Genomic DNA, 22,532 nt, shown 5'->3' on the forward strand with positions numbered 1-22,532 from the left:
TGGAGGCGTTATCGCAAATCGAAAGACTCGGTCAACGCTTGAACAGAATCAGCATCTTCCTTTCATTCACTTGATCAGCTTTTTTCGGGTTGCCGCCGCTGGGTCTCCTTGAATAACATCACTACTCGGTATACCGTTGAATGAAAGAACCCCAGTTATTTCCAAAGGGTCATAGAATTACGACGGCGAATTTAAAATAGGTGTACCGAACGACTAAGGACAATTTCTTTCGCATCGTAATAACCCCAACAATGTATTCTTAAACTATGTATTTTTATTTAGCATTTCCTCTGTTGTGTATTTAGATGAATTCATATGTTCCTCATAGGCAATACTACAAATTTAAAATTACTCACTTTTAATTGTAGTAGGTAGTAGTATTAGATAGGCTAAACCTTACGCCTAAACCCTACGACGGCTGTTTTAGTCAGTTGGATCTATCAACGGACGCGTTCGCATGGGATGTGTGAATTGGTAGCTTGTTGTTCATCTACTGTAATAAGTAGGCTTAACTTCGACAGATTTACCAACTGCCGGCCGTTTGCTTGGTGAAGACTCTGTGTGATTACGGATCAAAATGAATGAATGACGCTGAGTAGCACGTCAAGCAAGGGTGGTTCAATACGACTGTGGAAAAGATCTTTTTTATATTTGCACGTGTTGCCCTCTGGAATAGCACATTCCAGTCGGCTCTTCGGAGCCTTTGATGTTCAGAAGACCATATCGAAGGAATAACAAACAGGGCTTTGTGAATTTAGTTAGCTTCAGACAATAGCTAGATTGTAATTGGACAAACTTTACACGGATACTGTACCTTAATAAGAGAATATTCTCTATAATTAGCACAATCTACTCGACTTACATTTAACTCTAGTAATTGTTGTATATTCAATAAATATTTATTATGATAATTGTTATAAATACCCTTTTTTACTAGACTTTCTTGTGTAGCAACTTTCTACCACAATTATGAGTGAATTTGATGCATGATCTTGTGTTCTAATTTTTACTTAACTCTATACAACAAAAAAAAAACTAGTCGTTTCATTCGATAAGGAATTCTTACGCTTCAAGTAGATGCTTGTTCTTCACATTATTCAATAATTTTGTTCAATTATTTTTTTAAACAATCATTTGCATTTGTCCTCTTGCCTAAAAGTGTCAGTTTTCTACAACAGGAGAAAAATCTGTTCACAAGATTTCATGCAATCTTCCACTGAACGGACGCAAACGCGATCGGATGCATCAAGACTGTACTGCCTAGCCTTTACATTTTCCCCTTTCATCAAAATGTTCGCCTCGCGAGATTAAAAATAAAGTAAAAACGGAAACTTTTACCAAATTTTTCACTTGCTTGCACTGTTTCTTCATGCTACCATCCCGTGGAGTCAGTACGGGAATAGGGTATGTGTTGCTGTGTATGATTGAGTGTGTTCGGTTTGTTTGATGGGGTTGGATTATATTGCTGCTGGAGTTACGGAAAGAAGGGGAAACCCTTTGCTTCTCCTCGAAGTACTGGTGCAGAAACTTTCTTCGCGTAGCCACGCTTAGATGAGAATCGGATTCGCTGCACCGGGCGCCATCAGCGGACCGGGTCCACCGGGAAGACCGCCTTTCTTGGCCAATCGTCGCCTGCCGCGAACCTTCCGGACGTACGCCTTGATCAGCTTCTGGATCTTGATCGGGTTGATTTCCCCTGTGCGGCTGTGGCAGATCTGAAAGTAATGAATTGAAGAGAGCATAAGAACTTGTACATACACCAAAACTTAAAAAAAAAAACAGCGTAATTATCAAATTTCGACCACATATTTGGAGTATGTGGTGTTACATTTGTTATGATATAGGCCATTTAGCATGACTTGGAAAACAACTAACTTGAAATGAAGGAGCATAATTATGGTGTAAAGCCAATATTGCTAAATTGTTGCTATAGTTATGCCGAACGACCTTATGTGAAATTGACACCCAGTATGTATATAAAAATAATTCAATAGGAATTGGTTTCGGGTGATTTGAAATGAATCGAGATTAATTGCATCCAATATGAACTGAAACTTACATAATACTAAAAATATACACTGAAGTAAAACATTATTTTTTTATACAGTTAACTCTCCGTAACTCGATATCGAGTTGGGGAGGTATTGAGTTATAGAACCCAAAATTAGTGCTATTGCGATCCAAAGGATCATTCAAGGTAGCCATGAAACCCTACTTTCACTAAGGTTCTCGAACTCGACATAAACACAGAATATCGAGTAAGGGAGAGTTGACGGTGTAATATATCATCACTAAGTAAGTTAGATTACAATTCAAAAGGATGAAGCGATAATTCTCCCGCCGTTGAATCATCTGAACACTTGATTTGAAACTATTCAGCATTGTACTTCGCAGACAGATTAGTTTCGCCGGTAAACCATGTCAGACATAATGCAAAACTCATTTCTTTTCACTAAATCGTACGCTTGACTTGATCGTAATCGGTCCCGTAATGCTGGCTGTACCACTGTGTAACCAGTCTCGCCTCGTATCGGGTTAGGTACTTCAGTTTTAGCACCTAGCTTGATCTTGATCCCATTTCGATCCGATTGGCTTCCGTCCAGGTGATAGGTTCACCACGTTCCACGTCTCGTTATCTTCAATCAACTGCAACTCCTCCAGCATGGCGGGACGCCACTTTTGTTAGCTTTCAGGACTTGCCATGGACTCGGTGAATGTCTTCGGTTCAATTAACTTATCATTTTCGGTACACAGAAAATGTCGGCTTGTCTGAATTTATTGGACTTTAGAGATCTTCGTGGAGTTGGCATGTAGTCGCCACCCGGGGCAACCTCCGGCATGCCGTCATCGGCTTCTGCATCAGCTTCACTAACACGATCAACATACTGCTCCGCTCGGGAAAACCATGAAAGCTTCCTCCCGACACCACGCTAGCAGCATCATCGCTATCCTCTTCGTCGTTATCATCGGCGTTGAATTCGATTTCCGGCTCATCAAGCTTGGTATTAATTCCACTTCATTCGATTCGTACGCCGTCCTCATTTTGCTGGTGTATTCGATTGACTCGTCGAACTTGACATCTCTGCTGATGGCATTGATTTTCGGATTCAATGGACCAGCTTCTTTTGCTTCTGGCTTGGACCCATGCCGACGATCCAAACATCCGGAGATAAGTATACGAAGGTTTGCGATCTATGCCATCAGAGACGAATAGAGGCGGGTTCAGATTGGGTACCACTTTTAGTACTGCATTTAATCCCTTCCCGGGTAGAGGTGAATAACAAAATAATGGTAAAATAAGAACAAATTTTGCTATCATATCTAGTTTAACCATTATTATGTTATTAATATATGACATTAAATATCTCATCAATAGCAAAACATACTATCATAGCAAAATTTGTTATTGATATGTTATACTTGAAATTCATGCAATAACTAATCAATAACAAAATATACTATCATGGTAAAATTGGTTATTTGTACAAAAATACTAAAAAACATTAAATATCTAAAGAATAACAAAAATCGCCATCATAGTCATTATTTTGATATTTGAAAACTTTATTTAAATAATTTATGAGAACAAACCAATATCAAATTTTGCCATAATAGCCATTTTTACTGTTTATATGATATTCATTAAAGATTCAAAAAGCAAAAGTTTTTTAGCAAGAGAGCTAAAAGTTTATTTTTTAATCATGCTAAATTTAAATATTAAAGTCAAATAACTAAAAGTATCGTTATTTTGATCTACTCGTGAATAGCTTATTTAGGTTATTATTTTGTTATCAATATCAAAATAATAACATATTTTGTTATTTACGGTTGCTTATATGTTTGCTATTATTTTGTTATTACAATGGCAAAATATGCTATTATTTAGTTTTTATGCCATACAAACTTAGTTATTATTTTTGTTATTTTATCTCTTATTTCAAACAAACAAAGAACAAATTTTGCTATTCAAACATTCTATTTTAATGGTAAATTTTGTTATTCTTTTGCTATTCTCCTCTACCCGGGTTGGTACTGCAAAAGGTACCCAAGTTTGACAGATCGCAGTACACTTTTCACGACATTTTAGACTTTGCTCTATTACCTTAGGTCTTCATTTCGTCGTTGATGCCATAGCTGATACAGGGCAAAACATTTGCAGCCGTAATAGATAGAATATTTTGCAGGTAGTTAGCTGTCTTGAGTCAGCTTAATGTTCATCGGGTTAGCTTCACCATTGACGCATTGAAACATGCTTACACAAATGTCGTTGGCCCTGATCAGCTTTCTATTAGATACCGTAATACTCTCCTGTGGTGATGTATCCAAAGTCTCCAACAGAGCCACCTTGTTCGTCATGTATGAAGTAGCTCCAGGGTCGAGGACCCACAGTTCTCTAGCACAATCATCGGTATCTGCAGCAAGGCACGTTTCCATGCGAAACTTCCAGACTGGAATCTCCCAGTTTCTGCAGCGAAGACATGAACTCGTTCATCTTGGAGGATTTCTTGATTCTTCCGCCGTTCCTCTTGACTAGTAGTTTGCTGGAGCCCACAACCCATGTGGGAGCTTAAGTTTGGTATCCACATCCTGAGTAGAGCGGTCATGTACAATTTGTTGCTAATTACCAAAGTAATTTTGACAGTCGATCCAGTATGAGCGAACTGTCACTATTTTCCTTGCGGAATAATTGAGCGGAAAATTCTTCCGTACGGAAAAACGACAGCTCCATTTGATTTTCACGGCAGGCGTTATGAAACGTTACGAACATTCACTCTACTTGTCAACTGGATACAGCTCAAGTAATTTGGACAGCTGAAGTATTTCTTGGCCATTACTTGTCCTATCCTTTTGCACAGTACTTACGAAGTGGATACTACCCATTAAGTGGGAGAAAACTGTTCTAGTCAACGGTTTATTCAAGAATGACAAAAGTTTTTGATTTAATCTGACATGGCTCAAAACAATAGTTTGCTGTAATGTAGTTCTAGGACCGCGGTATTGCTTCAATCCACGAGCATAATCAACGTGTCTGTTGAAATTCAGCTGGGCCACCTTAGGCTTTACATACAGCCGCATCAATGGATGTAAATAGTTTGTGGTTTTTTATATTAGGAAGATATGTTTTTGCTTATACTTTACATTATTTAGTGCATTCCGTGGTAAAGAAAATGTAAACATTACAAATCTAACCGTTTCAATTTTTTTTTCAAGCTTGAGTTCGGTACTTTTTTTGTGATTATTTCTGGTTTCAGTTTCAGTTCATTCTTGTTTTCTGTTGTTCCACTACTAGTTTGAGTCGACAATCGTCTTTTCCCGGTAGACTCGACTGTTCTGTGCGTCATAGGCGCTGCCTGCAATTCTAGCATAATGTGAGTGACAGCCGTAGTTACTATATTTCAGTAATCGAACATTCTCTGGATTGTATTGTCCGGGGACGTGGCATTTCCACATTTAGCGAGCATGCGATCTCTCACAACAATGAAACGCAGGCAATCGAACACGACATGCTCCACATCAGCACAATAGGGTCCTAAAGCCCTGTCCCAATTTTAGTATCAAACGCTTAAGTTTAGGGCAGAAACACATGTTTACTCAATTTTTAAATGATTTTCATTGATTTAAGTACAAAAAACATTTTTCTATGATTTTTTAGATATTATCACGCCCCATGGTTTAAACTCAAATTTTGGGTATATTTTGTTTTCCGTGTCCCTTCCGAAATGTCAGATAGGAACAACCCCAGTGTTAAAACTGGGGTTGTTCCTGTGGCAATTTTGTCGAAAAAGTGAATGTCAAACATGATCACAAGTGTCAAGGTTCATATTTGGAACTATTTTTAAAATTTAATTTTAAAAAGGTTATAGTCGTTATTTGAGCTAGAAAAACTGCTAAAGTAGTTGCAAGAACATGCTCTTTCGTATTATTAAATAAAAACAAGAATTCATTAAACATTTTAGGACCCAATTGGGGCACGCAGGAGATTCTGAGTGCCCGAACCTATGCAGGTACTGCCTATAGTAACCATGTCCTGATAGAAACTGTACCAGGTGGAAGTTCACTTCCCTATGGTTTCTTTTATACCAATCTAACACGTTTGGTATTGGCCGATGAGTCCATCTACCTTTAGTGGAGTTATCCAATTCCTGTTGCCAACCTCTGAGCGTTGTAAAAAGCGTTGCGAACTCGCCTGGTACCTCTTTGGTTGAAGCATTGAACATTTTCCTTGATGATAAGCCCGATGGGCGTTATCATGGCTATGATGCACACGGTTTCTTTAGAAATCGTTCGGTATGCGCTTGCTACTTTAAACCACATGGTTTTTTACGTGCTTTCCAACCACGTAGACTACAATGTATTATGGCAATTTTTTTTTTTGATCCTCAGTCGAAGAACTTCAACATCGTTTGGAAAGCCAGGGAAATAGTGCTTTCAAACGTTGTTTCAAATAGAAATAATCTTACCATACTGTTGCATGTGGGTGGTGATAACCGTGTTCGGAACGTGTGATGGCAGATCGTGTATCTGTACGGTTTTACTTGTGTATATCGTGTGGAAAGTACAAAGGCACCCTATGTCCTGGGAAGTTGAAAAAAATTATTTTACGAAAAGATCCTCGACCGGTGGGATTTGAACTCACGACCCTCAGCTTGGTCTTGCTGAATTGCTGCGGGTTTACCGCTACGGTTATTTGGACCCCCTAATTCCATGCGCCAATTCTATGAACACGCAGTTTTCGAGGTGGTCAAGTTAAATGCTTTTGATGTCGGCCATGTTGAGATCAATTCTATTTTTCAGAAACTTCTATAGATGATAGATTTTTGGCAGGGTACTGAAATCCACTTCCAAGGAATCCTATGCCTAGACATTTTGCGTAGACCACAAAAATCTTTCGCAATCGAAACCACGAACACTTGTTAAACGGGAACTTCGTAGAAATAGATGAATCTTGAGTGAGACAAGATTGAAACCTTAAGGCACAATTATCACAACGTATTGCGCAATCTTCTCGTAGAATTGATGGAAAGATTTTGGCAGAATAATTAACACTTACCTTTGGAACAGCGCGTCGCATAATGTCCTTGTATTCGTCCTTGTTGATTTGCTTCTTGTTGTAGAACGGTTTGATGACAAGTTTCACTTCTTCCACCACTCTTTCTAGTCGGTTCAATTTCTTAAGGAACTGCAATTATACAAAGAATCAAGAGCAAAATAAAAAAAAAGAGAATCGGTTAGTAACGTTGCTGACGTGTCAAAGAGGTGTGATTGATAATTGAAACCGTGCCCTACCCTATCCTTCGTGGACAATTTAGAAAGATCCTCCTCATCGTCACCCTTCGCCTTGGCTGAAATGTTTGAAAAGATCGAACCTTAGAACAATAGAACCACCTTCAGAACACAGTGCACATACCTTTCCGCTTGTGTGCGCTCTTCTTGCCCCGCTTGAAGTTATTCGCAGGCGAACCACCAAACAGGTTATCGAAGGTGCCGCCGCCACCCTTCTTGGCTCCCTTGGAAAGAATCTTCGTGGGTTTGTAGGACTGCTTGACCGGTGCGGGAGGGGGAGAATCCAACTCGCCGCCCGCTTCGAACAGATCGTCGAAATCACTTGCCCCGGGAGAGTACGGCGAATCGGTAGGGTTGATGAAGTCGTTGAACTTCTGTCCGGCAGTGGCTCCCGGTGGCAGTGGTAGTTTCGAGATCAGGCTCGATGAGTTTGCTGCGGTGCTGTAGGATTTAATGGGGTTGGACTGATTGGCGTTGCCACTACTGTAACCAACATTACTGCTGGGAACCGGGGCCGAAGATGACACAAAGTCATCGAAGATCACATCCGAGTCATCTCCGCCGTTGTTTTGGCTGGCAGAAACCACACCGGATCCACTGACCACGCCCGATACGCTATTGGTTGGTTGACTAATGACAATGTTGCTAAGGATTGTGATTTTGTTGCCTCGGGGTGCTTCGGCTTCACCATTCATTGCTTCGTCTTGATTTTGGGAGTCAGCCTTCGGGTCACCTACAGTACCGGAGTCGGGGCCGTCTGGTTTTCCGCTGCTGGATGGGAGAACAGCATCGTCCAGATCAGAAAGGCGCTCAATCGAGACATTGTCACGTCGTGGCGGCGACGGAGAAGGAGATTTCGTGGGTTCGAACGGATCATACACATCCGGCGAGGGAGATTGTGGAGCCGGTTCGGGAGGTGTATTTGGGCCAACCATACTGTAAGAGCTTTCAGCATTATCCATCCGCTCCGGAGTTTTGCCTTCATCCAGCTCGCCTGGCTCGTACAGGAGATTCATAGGACGAATATTCGAAGCTTTCGATTTGACTTGCATGGAAAACTTTGGCGCCTGAGGTTTGCTCTGCGAGGGCTGTGGTTGGCTCGGGAAGCCAGGAGGTGTTTTTGGACCAAACATGTCTTCTTCGTGTCGTTCGGCAGGAGATTTTCGCGTCGACGAAGACGGTCCATTAGTACTAGATTCTGCATTAACTTGCTGATTGCCAACCGCACCAGCTCTATTTGCCTCGGCTTCCCGACGGTTTTTCTCCTTCTCGTTATCGCTGTCACTTAGGACAATTACCGCTCTGGGCGAAGGCGTCATTACGCGGAACGGTGATCTGTCGAGGTCGATTATTACAACTGGCTTGGGAGCTTCGCCGCGAGTCTTTTTCAATCGCTCCAAACGCCTTCGCTTGGCCTTTTCGGCTTCGGCTCGCTTCTTGGCCATGTCTTTCAATCTCTTTTGTGTTATCGCAGCGGCTTCACCTTCAGCGGCTGCTTCATTTTCTTTATTCAAATTTTTGTCGTTAAAACTAACACTAACTAATATATTATCACCTGATGTAAATACTTCCTTCGAGGGTAGATTTTTGTCACGTGCCCGATCACGGCGCCTAGCTTCTTTGCGCTTTCGCTCGCGTTCCTTTGCTTGTTTAGCCAATGCTTCTTCGTTCGTTAGAATTACCGTCAGATTGGTACCGTTTGTTTTCGGTCTGACCGGTGGCGGAGGAGTCCAAGAGTTCTGCTGCCTTACCTTGGCAAATCTCTCGGTCAAAACTCCGGTGGTTTGCGCCGGAGGAATCGACGTCGATCGCGAGCGAGATCGAGACATCATGGGTGATGCGGACCTCCTCCTGGTCTTTTTCTTTTTACCACCAGGAGACCGGCTGCGATGTTTGTTCTTCTTTTTGCGACCTTTCTTGTTCTTTTTCTTTCCACGATCCACACTGGGACTGCGACTTCTGCTGGCCGAAGCTAGACGCTTCTTTTTCTTGGTCTTCTTTGTTTTGGCTCCTCGAATGTCCGGTGTACGGGAGCGTGATTTGGGCGTTCTCGAAACAGACCGTGGAAGTCGAGCACGTGGAGGAGGGGAAGGTGTTCTGGAAATGGATCTTGTAATCAAGCGTGGTCGTGCAACAACCGGAGATCTCGATCGTTGTCTACTAACCGATCGCATTCTGGGACCTCTGGATACCGATCTTGATACGTTTCTACGGAACGGCAACGGTGAGCGATTCCTTCCTCCCCTGAACCTTGGAGAAGGCGAACGTCGTCTGTTGAAACGTCGGGGAGGCTCTGGACTCAATGAAATGGACAATTCCCTGCGACGTTCCGGAGTACGGCTACGGGTGCGACTACGACTGCGAGTCTTGGAACGGGGTCTCGGAGTAACATCTCTACCGAAGGGATCCTTCATGACCCTTGGGCGTTTCTCAATCACCGTGCGGACATCATAACGTTCCAGTTCCTTCCTCTTGGGACGACGCTGGCGATTGCGCTCTCGCGAACGGCGATCGTGATTTTCCTTGTCATTGTCATTCCTGTCTCGTTTCTTGGTTTCTTTGTCACGATAGTTACGTTCCTTTCCTTTCTTGTTTACCTTCTTGAAGGTAAGATCTTTCTTTCTAGCACCCGAAGATGATGGCTTCGATGCCGATGTTGGCCGGGCTTCATCTTCCTTGAAGGTATTTTCATCCTCATCGGAAATCATTTCCGTATCCATGCCATCAATGCCTGAGGAAATTAGATTATTATTAGATTCGATTAGATTAACATTCATTGACATCACATGGTTGGTAGCGACTGATTTAAGAGACGTATAGGAACTTTGGATATCTCATCCCTTAAAAAAATAAGCAGAGACCAAAGGAGATCGAACTGGAAACAAGAAAATAATAAGAACAGAAACCCGAAAATAACATATTTTATAAGAATTTCTCAGAGAACTGTAGGATAACCATAGAATAAGCAGACATTTCTTTGAGGGTATTCCTAATTCATCATCACAATACAAGTACATATTACTGCTCGTGTTCCAATATTTGTCATGATTTTTCGAAATTATTTCAGGTATTTGCTTCATTATTAGATATGTTTTTGAATATTTCGTCAGGAATTCATTTAGTGGTTCGTTTACCAACTTTTTAAACAATATCTCAAAGAATTTTGGACAGGTTACAGTCAAGAATTTAGCCCAGAGTTTTCTCAGTCCTACCCTCACCAGCAATTCATCCAGTGATTATTTTATCGATTTCATTAGAGTTTCCTCCAAGTTTATTTATCGGGACATCATCAAGAACTCAACCAGTTATATCTCCAGAGATGCCTTCAAGAATTGCTTTTGATTTCCTAAGAAGATTCAAGGGGAAATCAAGAGAATTTTTCAGTTTTTGAACAAATTCTTGGAAAAGCCAATAGGTATTTCTAAAAAAATCCTAATGCAATCTCTGATAAAAGTTCTGTAGTACCGACCAGAGTCTATATACAGAGAGTTGCGCGACGAGACTTTTTGAATGATTGTTCTTCTTCGTCTTCGAAAATAGCCCCTATCTATTTTGATGGTCTGCTCGACATTGTTGCCTAAAAATAGAAGACCACCAGCTCCCTGAGGATGTCTGATAGTCCCAAGCAGTCATCTGGTTGGTTCCTTGTGTAAGTGCAGCTGATCTGGCAGTACTGGAGTAGGACGGCCAATTAAGCTCAAGCTCATTGTGATATATGTATAAAGTGTAGCATGTTACAAGGCTGTTTATTGTTCTATGACAGGAATATGACATAAAAGATACATACATACACAAAATAATGAATAAAAAGACGAACATTGAGTCGATTAAACTACTTCATCATGTCAAAGGAGCTTCTTGAGTCGAAGGTTCAGAAAGGAGGGATTAAATGTGGCACTTGTATACATGAGCCATGGTCCAAAATACGGTTAAAATACTCGGAATTGAAACTCTAATGTGCACTATGTTTTATGTGTGAATCAAAGTTCATCAACAACTGCTGTTGTTTTCATGAAAACAATGAAATGCCACCAGTTTACAGAATTTATAATACGACACATTTTTGCTGTGGTGCCGACTACTACAGGAATTATTGAGGTTGCAAAAGCTTCTGTGTATTTCCCTGGTGATGCTTTAGAGGTCCCTCCTGAGATAGTTGCTACTGTCGAACAATGCAGAAAAATCAAGTCTATTATTATTGTTTGTGATGCAAACGCGCATCATACCATGTTGGGTGTTACGGATATCAATAGCCGTGGTCAATGTTTTTTAGATTATCTATGTGCTAGTAACATAGATATATGTAATAAGAGAAATGTACCTAGTGGAAATCATGTACAAATTTTTTGGATTCACACTCATTTACGATAAATGGGAAAATTGACTCAATCCAGAAATTATTTTATTTTATTGATTTACAAGGGGGTCAGTGGCCAAGTCTCCAGCATAAGTTTGAAAACTCACACCGTCCATAATACACCGAGGGGGTTTTGGAGTTTGGGAAGTAGGCAACGCAACATCTTTGACCAGAAGGTTCTTTAAATTTTGCTTCTACTCTTGACTTCCAATACACGTATGAATGATGCAAGGTCAAAAGAACATGAATAAGTCATACATATAGCGGTAGTGAAGTGTTTTGCCTAAGGATATGGGTAAGGAGGGATTTTGGGTGGTGTTTTGTAAATAGCTCTGTGGAACAAGTTTGTTATTAGTTAAAAATTTAGTTAATCTGATTCACCTTGCAATCAGTAATAAGAATATTTACAAAAACATGATACTTATCTTTTCTCGGCCAATACGCTGCCATGTCTTTCCTCTCCAATGGATTTTTCCTCGTTGTAATGGCGGGTTAGATATGAAAACAAGGATAAAGAGAGAAGAAATGTTAGTGGTTGTTACATGCTTTATTGCTGCATTGGCCTACAATGAAATCATACAAAATTTGCTCTTTGGATTCAATCCCCATGCAGCTTACGAGAAACTCCATGGCAATGATCACTGTACGCCAAGTGCGGCATTCAGGACATCTCAACAATACTGATGGCGAACAACAAAAAATGAATCCAAAAGAGCGAAAACCTCAATATTTCAATGTAGGACAATTCAGCTTTAATGCATGTGAGAAGTTCTTGGTGATATTCTCACAACGGCCATTCAGAATGGTTCGACGGATGTAGATAAAAGATCATTATGATAAAATTAACGTGACGGCATGTTAGTAAGCTTCGAATGACTATTGTATTTGCAACTGTTAATTTAGATAGTTAAGCTAAGGGTTGGTTATTGTATATAATTTGTTAGATAAGCAGAAGTAAAGCACGAACGCGAAGTAATGACCTTCCATCTCATCTTCAAGTGCTCCCCACAAGCACAACACTTCATTCTGGCACTTTAGAACGTCCATGTTGTAACTTGTTCACACAAGAAATCTGCCTCGACCGAGTTGGCAGAACGCGCCCATACCCCTTTCTGAACCAAAGGACAGGGAAAATTGACTCAATCCAGAAATTAGAATTGATTTCTCAAAAGGTAAATGAGACTAGCCTAGACACGTGCCATGGTGGAAGTTCAGATTGGGCTCAATATAAGAAAGCTCTAACTGAATATAATAAAGAAATAAGAAAATCAAAATGAAGATTATGGATTCAAACATGTGAAAACATATGCAATGCCCCCGTTTAGTCACAAGACTACAATCAGTTCTTGCTAAAGATCATACGTTTGAACTTGATTCTCTGAAACGAGATGACGGAGTTTTCACAAAAACGCTTCTAATTGTACAATTTCGTACAAATGAAACTTTAAATTTGATCATGGAAACTCATTTTATGTACGGATTCGAACTGTTATAGAACTTTTGATGATAAAAGATGTTCTAGCTGACGCAATCTTTTCTTGTTACTTGTGCAAGAATAAAAAACGCTGTGAGATCTTTCCAGCCTTTTAAATCTACAGGAGTGGTTGGGATACTTCCAGCACTTCTTCAAAACGGCTAATTCCGTCTCTTATTGGGATGTTTAAGGCTAGCCTAAGCTTAAATTATGTTCCATCCATTTGGAGACCAGTAAAAGTTATCTTTATTCCAAGCACTTTGCTCATTCTTTGACATTTAAGGAGCTTTTGACAACGATTCTTAATCTTCAATAGCACGCTCCATTAAGAAAAAAAATGTTGACACGAATATTATCAAGTGGATTACTAATATGCTTACAAATAGAGAAATCACTTCAGGGCTGGGAAGTTCGTGTATATCAGTGAGGGCTACAAAAGGTTGTCCACAGGGTGGAGTCCTCTCATTTCTATTGTGGTTTTTAGTCGTAGATGATCTTCTGGGAAGCTTAGAAAAAAAGGTTTCGAGGTTGTGAGAGTTGCGGATGGTATAATCATTATAGTGAGATGAAAATTTGAAAATATAATTTCAGAAAAAGGGCAACTGGCTCTAAATTTCACCCATTTTTGGTGTATTCAGGATTAACATAAATCCTTTAAAAGTAGTAATTGAACCTTTCAAAAGGAAAAGAAAGTTTATCCTAAAAGCTTCCAAGCTTGGATGAGTAGAAACGCACCCTAGTGAACAGGTTAAATATTTGGGAATAATCTTGGATGTAAAGCTGACTTGGAATGCTCATATTGAGTATGTGATTGGTGACGCAACCAGTTGGTTTTGGATTTGCTCCGAAATTTTTGTTAGAAGATGGGGCTTGAAACCAAAAAAAAATGTGGATTTTTACATCCATAATTCGCCCAAAAGTTACATATATGCTTCGCTAGTATGGTGGCCGAAAACAAAAGAAGCCACAACACAAGTAAAGCTATCAAAACTATAACGACTTGTAACCATTGATATAACGGGGGCGATGCGAATCACTCCATCAAAAGCATCAGATGCTATTCTTCCTGTACTACCGATGTACGAAATTGTATAATTAGAAGCAGAGAAGAGTTTTCTAAGGCTTAACAGATCGAACAATTTCAAATCAGGTGATCTTGTTGGACACTTGAGCATTTGACAACACATCCAATGTGGGCTAGTGATGACTATGCATGAAGACTTGATGAAAAATGGGGACAACTATGACATCGCTTACAATGTATGCGAGACGAAAAGGATTGGGATGCCAGAGGTCCCAATGTTGGTCAAGGCTCAAAAAATGAGACAAAATCTAGAGCACGATTCTACGGCCCTCGGAAAACACGTTTCCAACTATTTCAAGCGGAGATTTTTGCTAGAATGTATGTAATATCTAATATAATATCGCTAATATCTGTCGTAGACAAAAATACAGACACGCAAATATCTGTATTTTTTTTCTGACAGCCAAGCTCCATTAAAAGCGTTGAACTCATATAAATGCTCATCAAGACTTGTCTGGGAATGCATTTTCATTGCGAAGGGTGTGTCAAGAGAACTCGGTAAGTTTGTATTGGTTCCAGGACACAATGGCACGCGAAACCTCGGTCGCTGAATTTCATCACAAAGATTTAAGTTTGATGATAAAGAGTGTCCACGTTGAAATTGCCACACTATGAAATTGCTCTAACTTTTTAACCGTTGGGTAGAATTTAATGAAAATTTGGGTGGATTTAGTTCATAGCATTATTTACATCCTGCAAGTTTTATAGTCCTGTGAGCAAAACTCGCAGAAATGGAGTCGAAAGAACAGCTCGTGCGTGATAAAATCTTGCGCATTCATCCCGAGAACAAGGATCTCTCGCATCGTTCCATCACTAAAACGTTGGGAATCGCGAATTCCACGGTGTCGCGAGTGATTAAGCGGTTCGAAGAACGATTGACCACCGACCGGAAGCCCTGAAGTGAAGGAAAAAGTATTCTCTACAACACCAAAAATCACAACCGCGTAGTTGGGGCCTTCAACCGAAACCCGAACGCCTCCGTTCGGGATGTGGCAAAGAACCTGCACCTAAGCCGAAGTTTTGTCCATAAGGCTAAAACTAAGGCTGGGCTTCAAACGTTCAAGGTACAAAAGGCCCCTAATCGCGACGAGAAGCAGAACAAGTCCGCCAAAACCCGTGCCAGGAAGTTGTACCTCAACATGCTGACGAAAGTTGAATGCTGCATCATGGACGACGAAATATATGTGAAGGCCGACTTCAAATAGATCCCCGGGAACCTGTTTTTCACGGCCAAGGATAAGTTCAGCGTTCCGGAGCATGTCCGCACTCAGAAGATGTCCAAATTTGCGAAGAAATTCCTGTTTTGGCAAGCCATCTGCAAGTGCGGGAAGCGGAGTGCACCTTTCGTGACCCAGGACACGATGAACGGACAGGTGTACATGAAAGAGTGCCTCCAGAAGCGGCTGCTTCCTCTCCTGAAGGCCCACAACGTCCCAACAATCTTCTGGCCGGATTTGGCCCCATGCCACTACTCCAAGGACATGCTGAAGTGGTATGCGGACAACAAGGTCAATTTCGTGCCGAAAATGTTCAACCCTCCCAACACTCCGGAGCTCCACCCCATCGAGACGTGCTGGGCGATTATGAAGCAGCACCTTCTTAAACGACTTAAGGTAGTGAAGACAGTCGAGGAACTGAAGAAAGTATGGGTTTACATGCAAAAAACGGTTGATTCACAGGTTGTGCAGAATCTTATGGCCGGGGTTACGGCCAAGGTGCGGGCATTTGCGTAAATAAAATACGAGTAAAATGAAGTTTAATAGTTATTTTTCAATCCCTGAAAATTTGATGGCAATCGGATGAAAACTCTAATTTCGCGAATCAATTTTGTGTGTGGCAATTTCATCGTGGACACCCTTTATGTTTTCCAATTGGGATTTAAAATTGTACTTGTAAATTTCATTGTTATTGATTTGTCAGTTAAGCCCTAATCGTTATTTTAGACAAATGCAGCAACAAGATAAACCAATATCATAACATTTTGATTATGTCAGATTATACAAGCCAATCAAATTGGATTTTCCTAACCATTCAGAAAATGAAACTCCTGTAAGCATCTCTGTAAGAACACCTGGACTCTGGAGGATATATTGGAATATTTTCTAAATAAATTGCAAAGACCATTATTATTGTAAAAATGAACATAATATAGTGAAGGAATTGTCGGCGGAGAAGAATTTTAACCCTCTCTTTCCCATGGTAGGTGATAGGTGATCCCATGGTAGGTAGATAGGTGATCCACCGATTTTCGACGAACGCTAACTAAAGCGAATTGCTACGATTAGCTTAATAATGATTGGAATAAACTTATACGCTCATTTGTCTCATCAAACATCGAAATAAGTGACCTAAGTGTCAAACTATTGAAAAACAATCAAAAATTTGTATGATGATTTTGAATAATATAGCTCATTTGCAACCACTTTTGTTCAAGCGCTTTTTTAGACACCCCATTTTGACAGTTAAATTGTCGAACAAAGCTGTGGGAAAGAAAGGGTTAATAATATTCAATAACTGCAAGAATTGCTGGAATATATTCTAGTGTGAAACTTCAAATTAGCTTTTGAACAATCCATGAAGATTTTTTTTCCTACTTGAGAAATCACTCAAAAATTTGTGGAAGAGATCCAGAAGTAATACCTACATGGATTAAATAAAATAATATAAAGTTTATTATAAGCGGGATTCCTATTAACAATTCTGAAGGGATCTGATGAATAATTCTTAGTTAAATTTATCGAGGAATCCGTGAAATAGCTTCCTAAAATGAGCCCTTTGGCAGAACATTTTTGGGAGTGGAAAAAAATCTAGAATAATCTATCAATAATCCTGGAATAATCCTTTGTGGATTTTATTGGTAGAACTCTGAGAGAGAGAGGAGACAGCTAACATAGATTACGAGCTCCCAAAAGTCAAGGGAACCTATCATCAACTATCACTGGAAAATCGCACATTCGAACGCCAGAGCGTGAAAAACCGAAAAAATTATTCCAAACTGAAATTTGATATGATTGAAAGTTCAGGATGTTTTCCTGTGCTATTGCATATAAAATCTTTGAATATTTAACTATTGTCGATTGGACTCAAATTGCTATTGAAATTTTTTGATTTTATGATCTTTTTGATAACAAATGGGATGTGAAAATGGTTTTGACCCAGTATGTGCTTTCCGAACCATTGTGCACAACCCAAAACAAGAGAAGAAAAAATCAAAGAAGCCAAAAAAACAAGCCAGTTGTCAGTGAGATGTCTCCTCTCTTTCAGGGAGAACTCATTGAAAGATGTCTCGGAGGAATCGATAAAAGAACATACTGGAATTTACTGGAGGTAGTAGCGTTAAAGTGCTTGAGGATATGGAAATGGAAATGTTGGAGAAATCCATCTAAAGAATTGCTTGAAAATCACCGGGGAAATTTCTAGACGAAATCGTGGTAGGATTTGTGGAAGAATCTTTTAATGAATTTCTGGAGGGATCCGTTGGGAACTCCCTGATAGTATTCCAGAAGAAATCTTTAAAAAAAACTAGACAAATTCCTGAAACTTTTCATCGAGAAATAGGACCATTTTGATTAGGTATATAGAGACATTGGAAATCTTCCATAACATGAGATCTCGCCCTAAAAGCCATTGATAAGTGTGTAGCTCCTTGGTTCTAAGCAAATTAATGGACCTGGATGAAAACTATCACCACTGGGAGACAGAGGAGGATCTTATCTTCATTGTAACATTGATGAATAACGTGTAAAACCATTCGTTTGCTCGGTAACTACAAGCTACACACTCGGTTACCAATAGCTTTTAAGGCGAGATCACAAGTTATGCGAGAAGTAGACTTTTTAGAGGCTTGCATTAAAATAGTGAGACCCGCAACCAGTCCTGCCCATTCGTTCAGTTACTTACCTTCCTTCTGAGATGGTGGCGGAAGTGTTGGCGTTGTTCCACTCTTGTCCTGTTCTCGGCGAGCCTCCTGGTACTTTTCGTCCAGGCAAGGAGTGTAGCTGCGGTCCTCTTCGCCCTGGGCCGAGTTAGCCGGAGCAGCGCTGGTAGTGGTTGTGCTTGCTTCGCCCACAACCACCGTTTCTGACTGGAGTCCAGCAGTCGTTGTGACAGGTTGTGTCCCTGAGGAGGCCAAAGCAGCAGCCACGGTTGTAGTGAGAGGCGGTGTCAACGCTTCCAGTTCATTGGTCGGTTCCGGTTCGGGGCCAATGGGAGCGGATGATTCTTCAATCTTTTTCAGCTCGTCTTCGGAATCGGAATCGAACGCATCGTGATCCAGATCGCCAACTGGAAGCTTATCCGTTCCGTTTGGAATGTGCTCCTGATCTGGTTCAGCGGGAGTATCGTGTGGCTTCTGCACTGCAGGTTCTTCGTCGTCCAGCTGAACCAAATCCTCGTCACGTTCTTCAAACTCATCATCGGTTTTTTGTTCACTGTCCAACGGATCGTACGGTTCCTCGCCACCAGTCTTGGCATACTGGAGAGTTTCCGATGAATAAACCGAAAAATTCGGGCAGTTATTCGCTTCTGAAGTCATTGTGTATTTGAACTTGCCAAATCCTTTAGATGTGCCTGGGGCAGGGCCATCATCCGCAGTAGTACTTTCTGGGGCAGGATTGACCGCTGGCAGATTGGATGCGGACGCAGATGCAGAAGGCAGTGGAATAGGTTCCGATCCAAACATGTCAAACGAGTCCTTCTTCTTTTTCTTTTCATCTTCATCCTCATCACCAGGATTCTTCAGAGGTGGCAGATCAACAAAGATGGACATATCCGATGGATCTGGGACGCTGTCAGTGTTTTCCTCATTGCCACCACCTGCTCCTCCCGATGTCGAGCTCGTAGCGGCGAATCCAGATGCACTTTCGGTTTCGGCAGATTGCCCATTACGATTGGAACTTGTGGAATCAGCCGCCCCAGTACTAGATGCTGGTACACTAACGCTGCCTTGCGAGTTGTTCCCAATTCCAGCTTGGGTAGCTCCTGGAGGATTCGAATCTTTCTTTTGAGGGCTATCATTCTTGAAGATAATTTTACCATTATCGATTTTGACATCTCCCAGCCCGTTCTTGGAATGCCAACGTTCCTGACTCTCCATAATACTGCCGAGCAAGTCAACCGATCCACTAGTTGAGCTTGCTTCGAAGCCACTTTTCAGAACTCGTCTACGTCCCAGAGGATTCCGAAGTGTTGCTCGAATGCTGGAAACGGCGGTTTCGCCTCGACCACCAAGCGAAACATCCGCCTCAATGTCATCGTCAGCATTTTCGTCAGAGAAGTAATCCAAGTCGTTGGCTCCTCCAAAGATCTTCAACGTTGGAATGCCAGTGCTGAAACGCTGACGCTGTAGATCTACTCCTTCTTCATTCAAACCGGGCGTTACTTCAGCCGTCTTACTTTTGTGAGATGCACGTTTACGTTTAGAACGTTTCTTGCTTAGCTTTTTAAGAGTGTTGTATATCTTCTTTCTTTTGATAGCAAACTTCTCATCGTTGTTGTCCACATCGTACTCTGAGATGATCATTCTTAAAATCTTTCTTCGCGTTCGACGCTTACGGCGCCTGCGAACTGTTCTTGCCGGCGCTGCAATCGCTCTAGTTGAAGAGCCGACTGTGCCACTTCTGGTTCTAGTCGAAGGACCGGGTTGATCCAGATCTTCCATAACATTCAATCTGACGGCAGTTGAAGTACGAGTAAGAATTGTTGCACGAATGCGTTCACTTTGTCTGGTACGGACAATCCTTGGAGGACTATTGATACGCATGCGTAGACGTGTTTGACGAACTCCTCCGATCTCGTCGAGGTCGTTTAGCAAATCTTCAACCTCTTCATCGTCTTCGTCGGAACCGGAAGCAAAACAGCAATCGCAGTACCACGATCCGGAGGGGATTTCCGTCAGTGGAGGATTCAGGCAATCCATGTGATAACCCAAATTGCACGAATCGCACAGCAGCATCGAATCTTCCCGATCCGGTCGGCGGCAGACTTCGCAATTGGTCAGCTCATGATCCTCAACGAGTGGGACTTCATCCGCCGCCTTCACCTGGACTTCGTTCTTACGGACCAATTGTTTCCGATCGACGCTTTTGTAGATGTTGATGACATCGAAGTTTTTGCGATCGATTGGACAGGTGGTGACATTCTTCGACCACTCCTCGATGCAGCGGGCGCAGAATATATGATCGCATACTTCCGGCACACCGATCTCCTTGTCGGTCAGCGACAGCAAACAGATGGGACATTTTTCGCTTTCGTTGCTGCTCGTGGATGAGTCCGAAGCGTAGCCCAGCTTACTGACCAGGGCTGCAGCCGCCTGTTGGCCACCAGTATTCAGTAATGCCTGCTCCTCATCGCTGTTCCAGTCGGATTCCCACTCGGAGCTATCGTTGACGACGTGCTGGAAGTAGAAAATGGATGTGAGGTTATTTGAATGATCATCAATAGACATTTCTAAGAAGATTATGCGCGCTGGGATAAATTGCTTATTTTTACATGCTATATCTTTTTACAATTTGATCGACACTACGTCTGTTTTCAGAATATCGTAAATTTACATTGTATTTTGGACAACATTTGTTTAGTATTCACAAAACACCTAATTTTTTATTTATTTGATTCTACCTCAATTATCTTGATAAAACCTAGAGAAAATAACGCAGTTTTTGGATACTTCTCTTCATCCTCGATTGCGACCTACGAATTGAACCTCATGTCTACTGGATTTGACGTGAACACCGTTTTTACAGGGTTGTTATCCAGCAATCTTACAACATGCCCCGCCAAGCGTACCTCTCCAGCTTTAGCCACCTTCAGGAGATTGGGTTCACCGTAGCAACATACCGTTCTCCTGCATATCGCCAAAGATGGTTAAAAGCACTCGTCACTTGAAGACCCCAAGTGGTTACAGTTCCTCCTCCAACATGATCTAGGTCTCAGAGAGGACCACCGGTCTCATTAGCGTTTCGTACATGGTACATTTATTGCGGGTTAATCTTTTCGACCGCAGTTTCTTCCGCAGCCCAGAAGTTGGCACGACTTCCACAGATAAAGTGCCTTCGTATTTATTGACTAATGTTGTTGTCAGCGGTGAGCAAGGATCCGATGTAGATTACTTCGAAAATATCCCCGTCTATCGAGAGCCCTGTCGCGCTGAGTTCTGCATACCAGCATGTAATTTGTTCGATTTAAGTTGCTTCACGTTTCAGGCATGTGAGCAAGTCTGCCACCGTTTAAAATTTCTACCCAGACAACTTGATTTCGACACATCCAACGTTGCACGAATCAGTCTAATCAGTTTCGCCGGAAAACCGTGTTCTATCATTATCTGCCATAACTCATTTCTCTTTACTGAATCGTACGCCGCCTGAAATTAATGAACAGATGGTGAGTCTGCAAGTTGTATTTCCGGAACTTACGCATATCGCATATCATTTTGTTTCATGCTGTTTCGCGCCTCAGTAATGATATCTTCTTCATACTGCTTTTTCTTTCTGTGGTGAATTCGTTTTTCGGCTGCTCTAGCTTCCTTGTACCGCTCTCTATTCTGCCGGGTACCAGACACTGACATCCGGCATCTGGCAACATTCTTCTCATCCGTCACATTCTGGAATTCCTTATCGAACCAACCATTCCTGGGTCGTTTCTGAGCAGTACCTATCACCTCTCGCGCTGCTGTGCTCATCGCACCGTGAATAGACTCCCACAGATTCTTGAGGTTGTCGCCTACGTTGTGTCCCCTTATCCGCTCATCAAGCTTCCAGCGGTACTCGTCTGCTACACCTGTTGATAAGCGCTGGATATTGAAACGCAGCGGTCGCTGTGTTCTTGTGTTCGCCACGGTAGACAACCGTGCACGAATTTTACTAACAACGAGATAGTGATCAGAGTCGATGTTTGGACATCTGAAGATCCTCACATCGATGACATCCGAGAAATGCCGGCCGTCCACCAAAACGTGGTCTATTTGGTTGCATAGCTCGCCATTTGGGTGCATCCAGGTGTGCTTTCGGATGTCTTTGCGTGTAAAGTAGGTGCTGCTGATGGCCATCCCTCTAGCCGCAGTGAAAGTTATTAGTCTTAGGCCGTTGTCATTGGTGGCAGATCGAAGGCTCTCCGTACCAACTGTTGGGCGGAAAAAACCCTCTTTTCCGACCTGAGCGTTGGCATCCACGATAACAACTTTTACGTAATGTTTTGGGCACTCTCAGTAGGTCTTGTCGAGACAATCATAAAACGCATCCTACATGTCATCGGGTTTATCGTTTGTCGGCGTTGATGTTGATCAGACTGTAGTTGAAGAATTACATTGAATTACATTGAAGAAAACTTTTTTTTAA

General features: G+C 41.7%; 1 protein-coding gene across 1 annotated transcript in view; it reads right to left on the reverse strand.

Annotated features, from left to right (window-relative positions):
• Nucleotides 1–254: 254 nt before the first annotated feature.
• The window catches only part of LOC5579659 (PHD and RING finger domain-containing protein 1), a 32,841-nt gene continuing 10,563 nt past the window's right edge, over nt 255–22,532 (reverse strand). The window contains exons 2-6 of the mRNA XM_021850654.1: nt 18,100–20,593; nt 7,409–10,015; nt 7,288–7,343; nt 7,052–7,180; nt 255–1,715 (exon numbers count right to left, since the gene is read on the reverse strand). Coding sequence (XP_021706346.1) covers nt 1,548–1,715; nt 7,052–7,180; nt 7,288–7,343; nt 7,409–10,015; nt 18,100–20,593 — 5,454 coding nt within the window. The 3' untranslated portion in view covers nt 255–1,547. The remainder of the gene's footprint in view (nt 1,716–7,051; nt 7,181–7,287; nt 7,344–7,408; nt 10,016–18,099; nt 20,594–22,532) is intronic.

The sequence above is a fragment of the Aedes aegypti genome, chromosome 3, assembly GCF_002204515.2.
Source record: "Aedes aegypti strain LVP_AGWG chromosome 3, AaegL5.0 Primary Assembly, whole genome shotgun sequence".
Classification (NCBI taxonomy): Eukaryota; Metazoa; Arthropoda; class Insecta; order Diptera; family Culicidae; genus Aedes; species Aedes aegypti.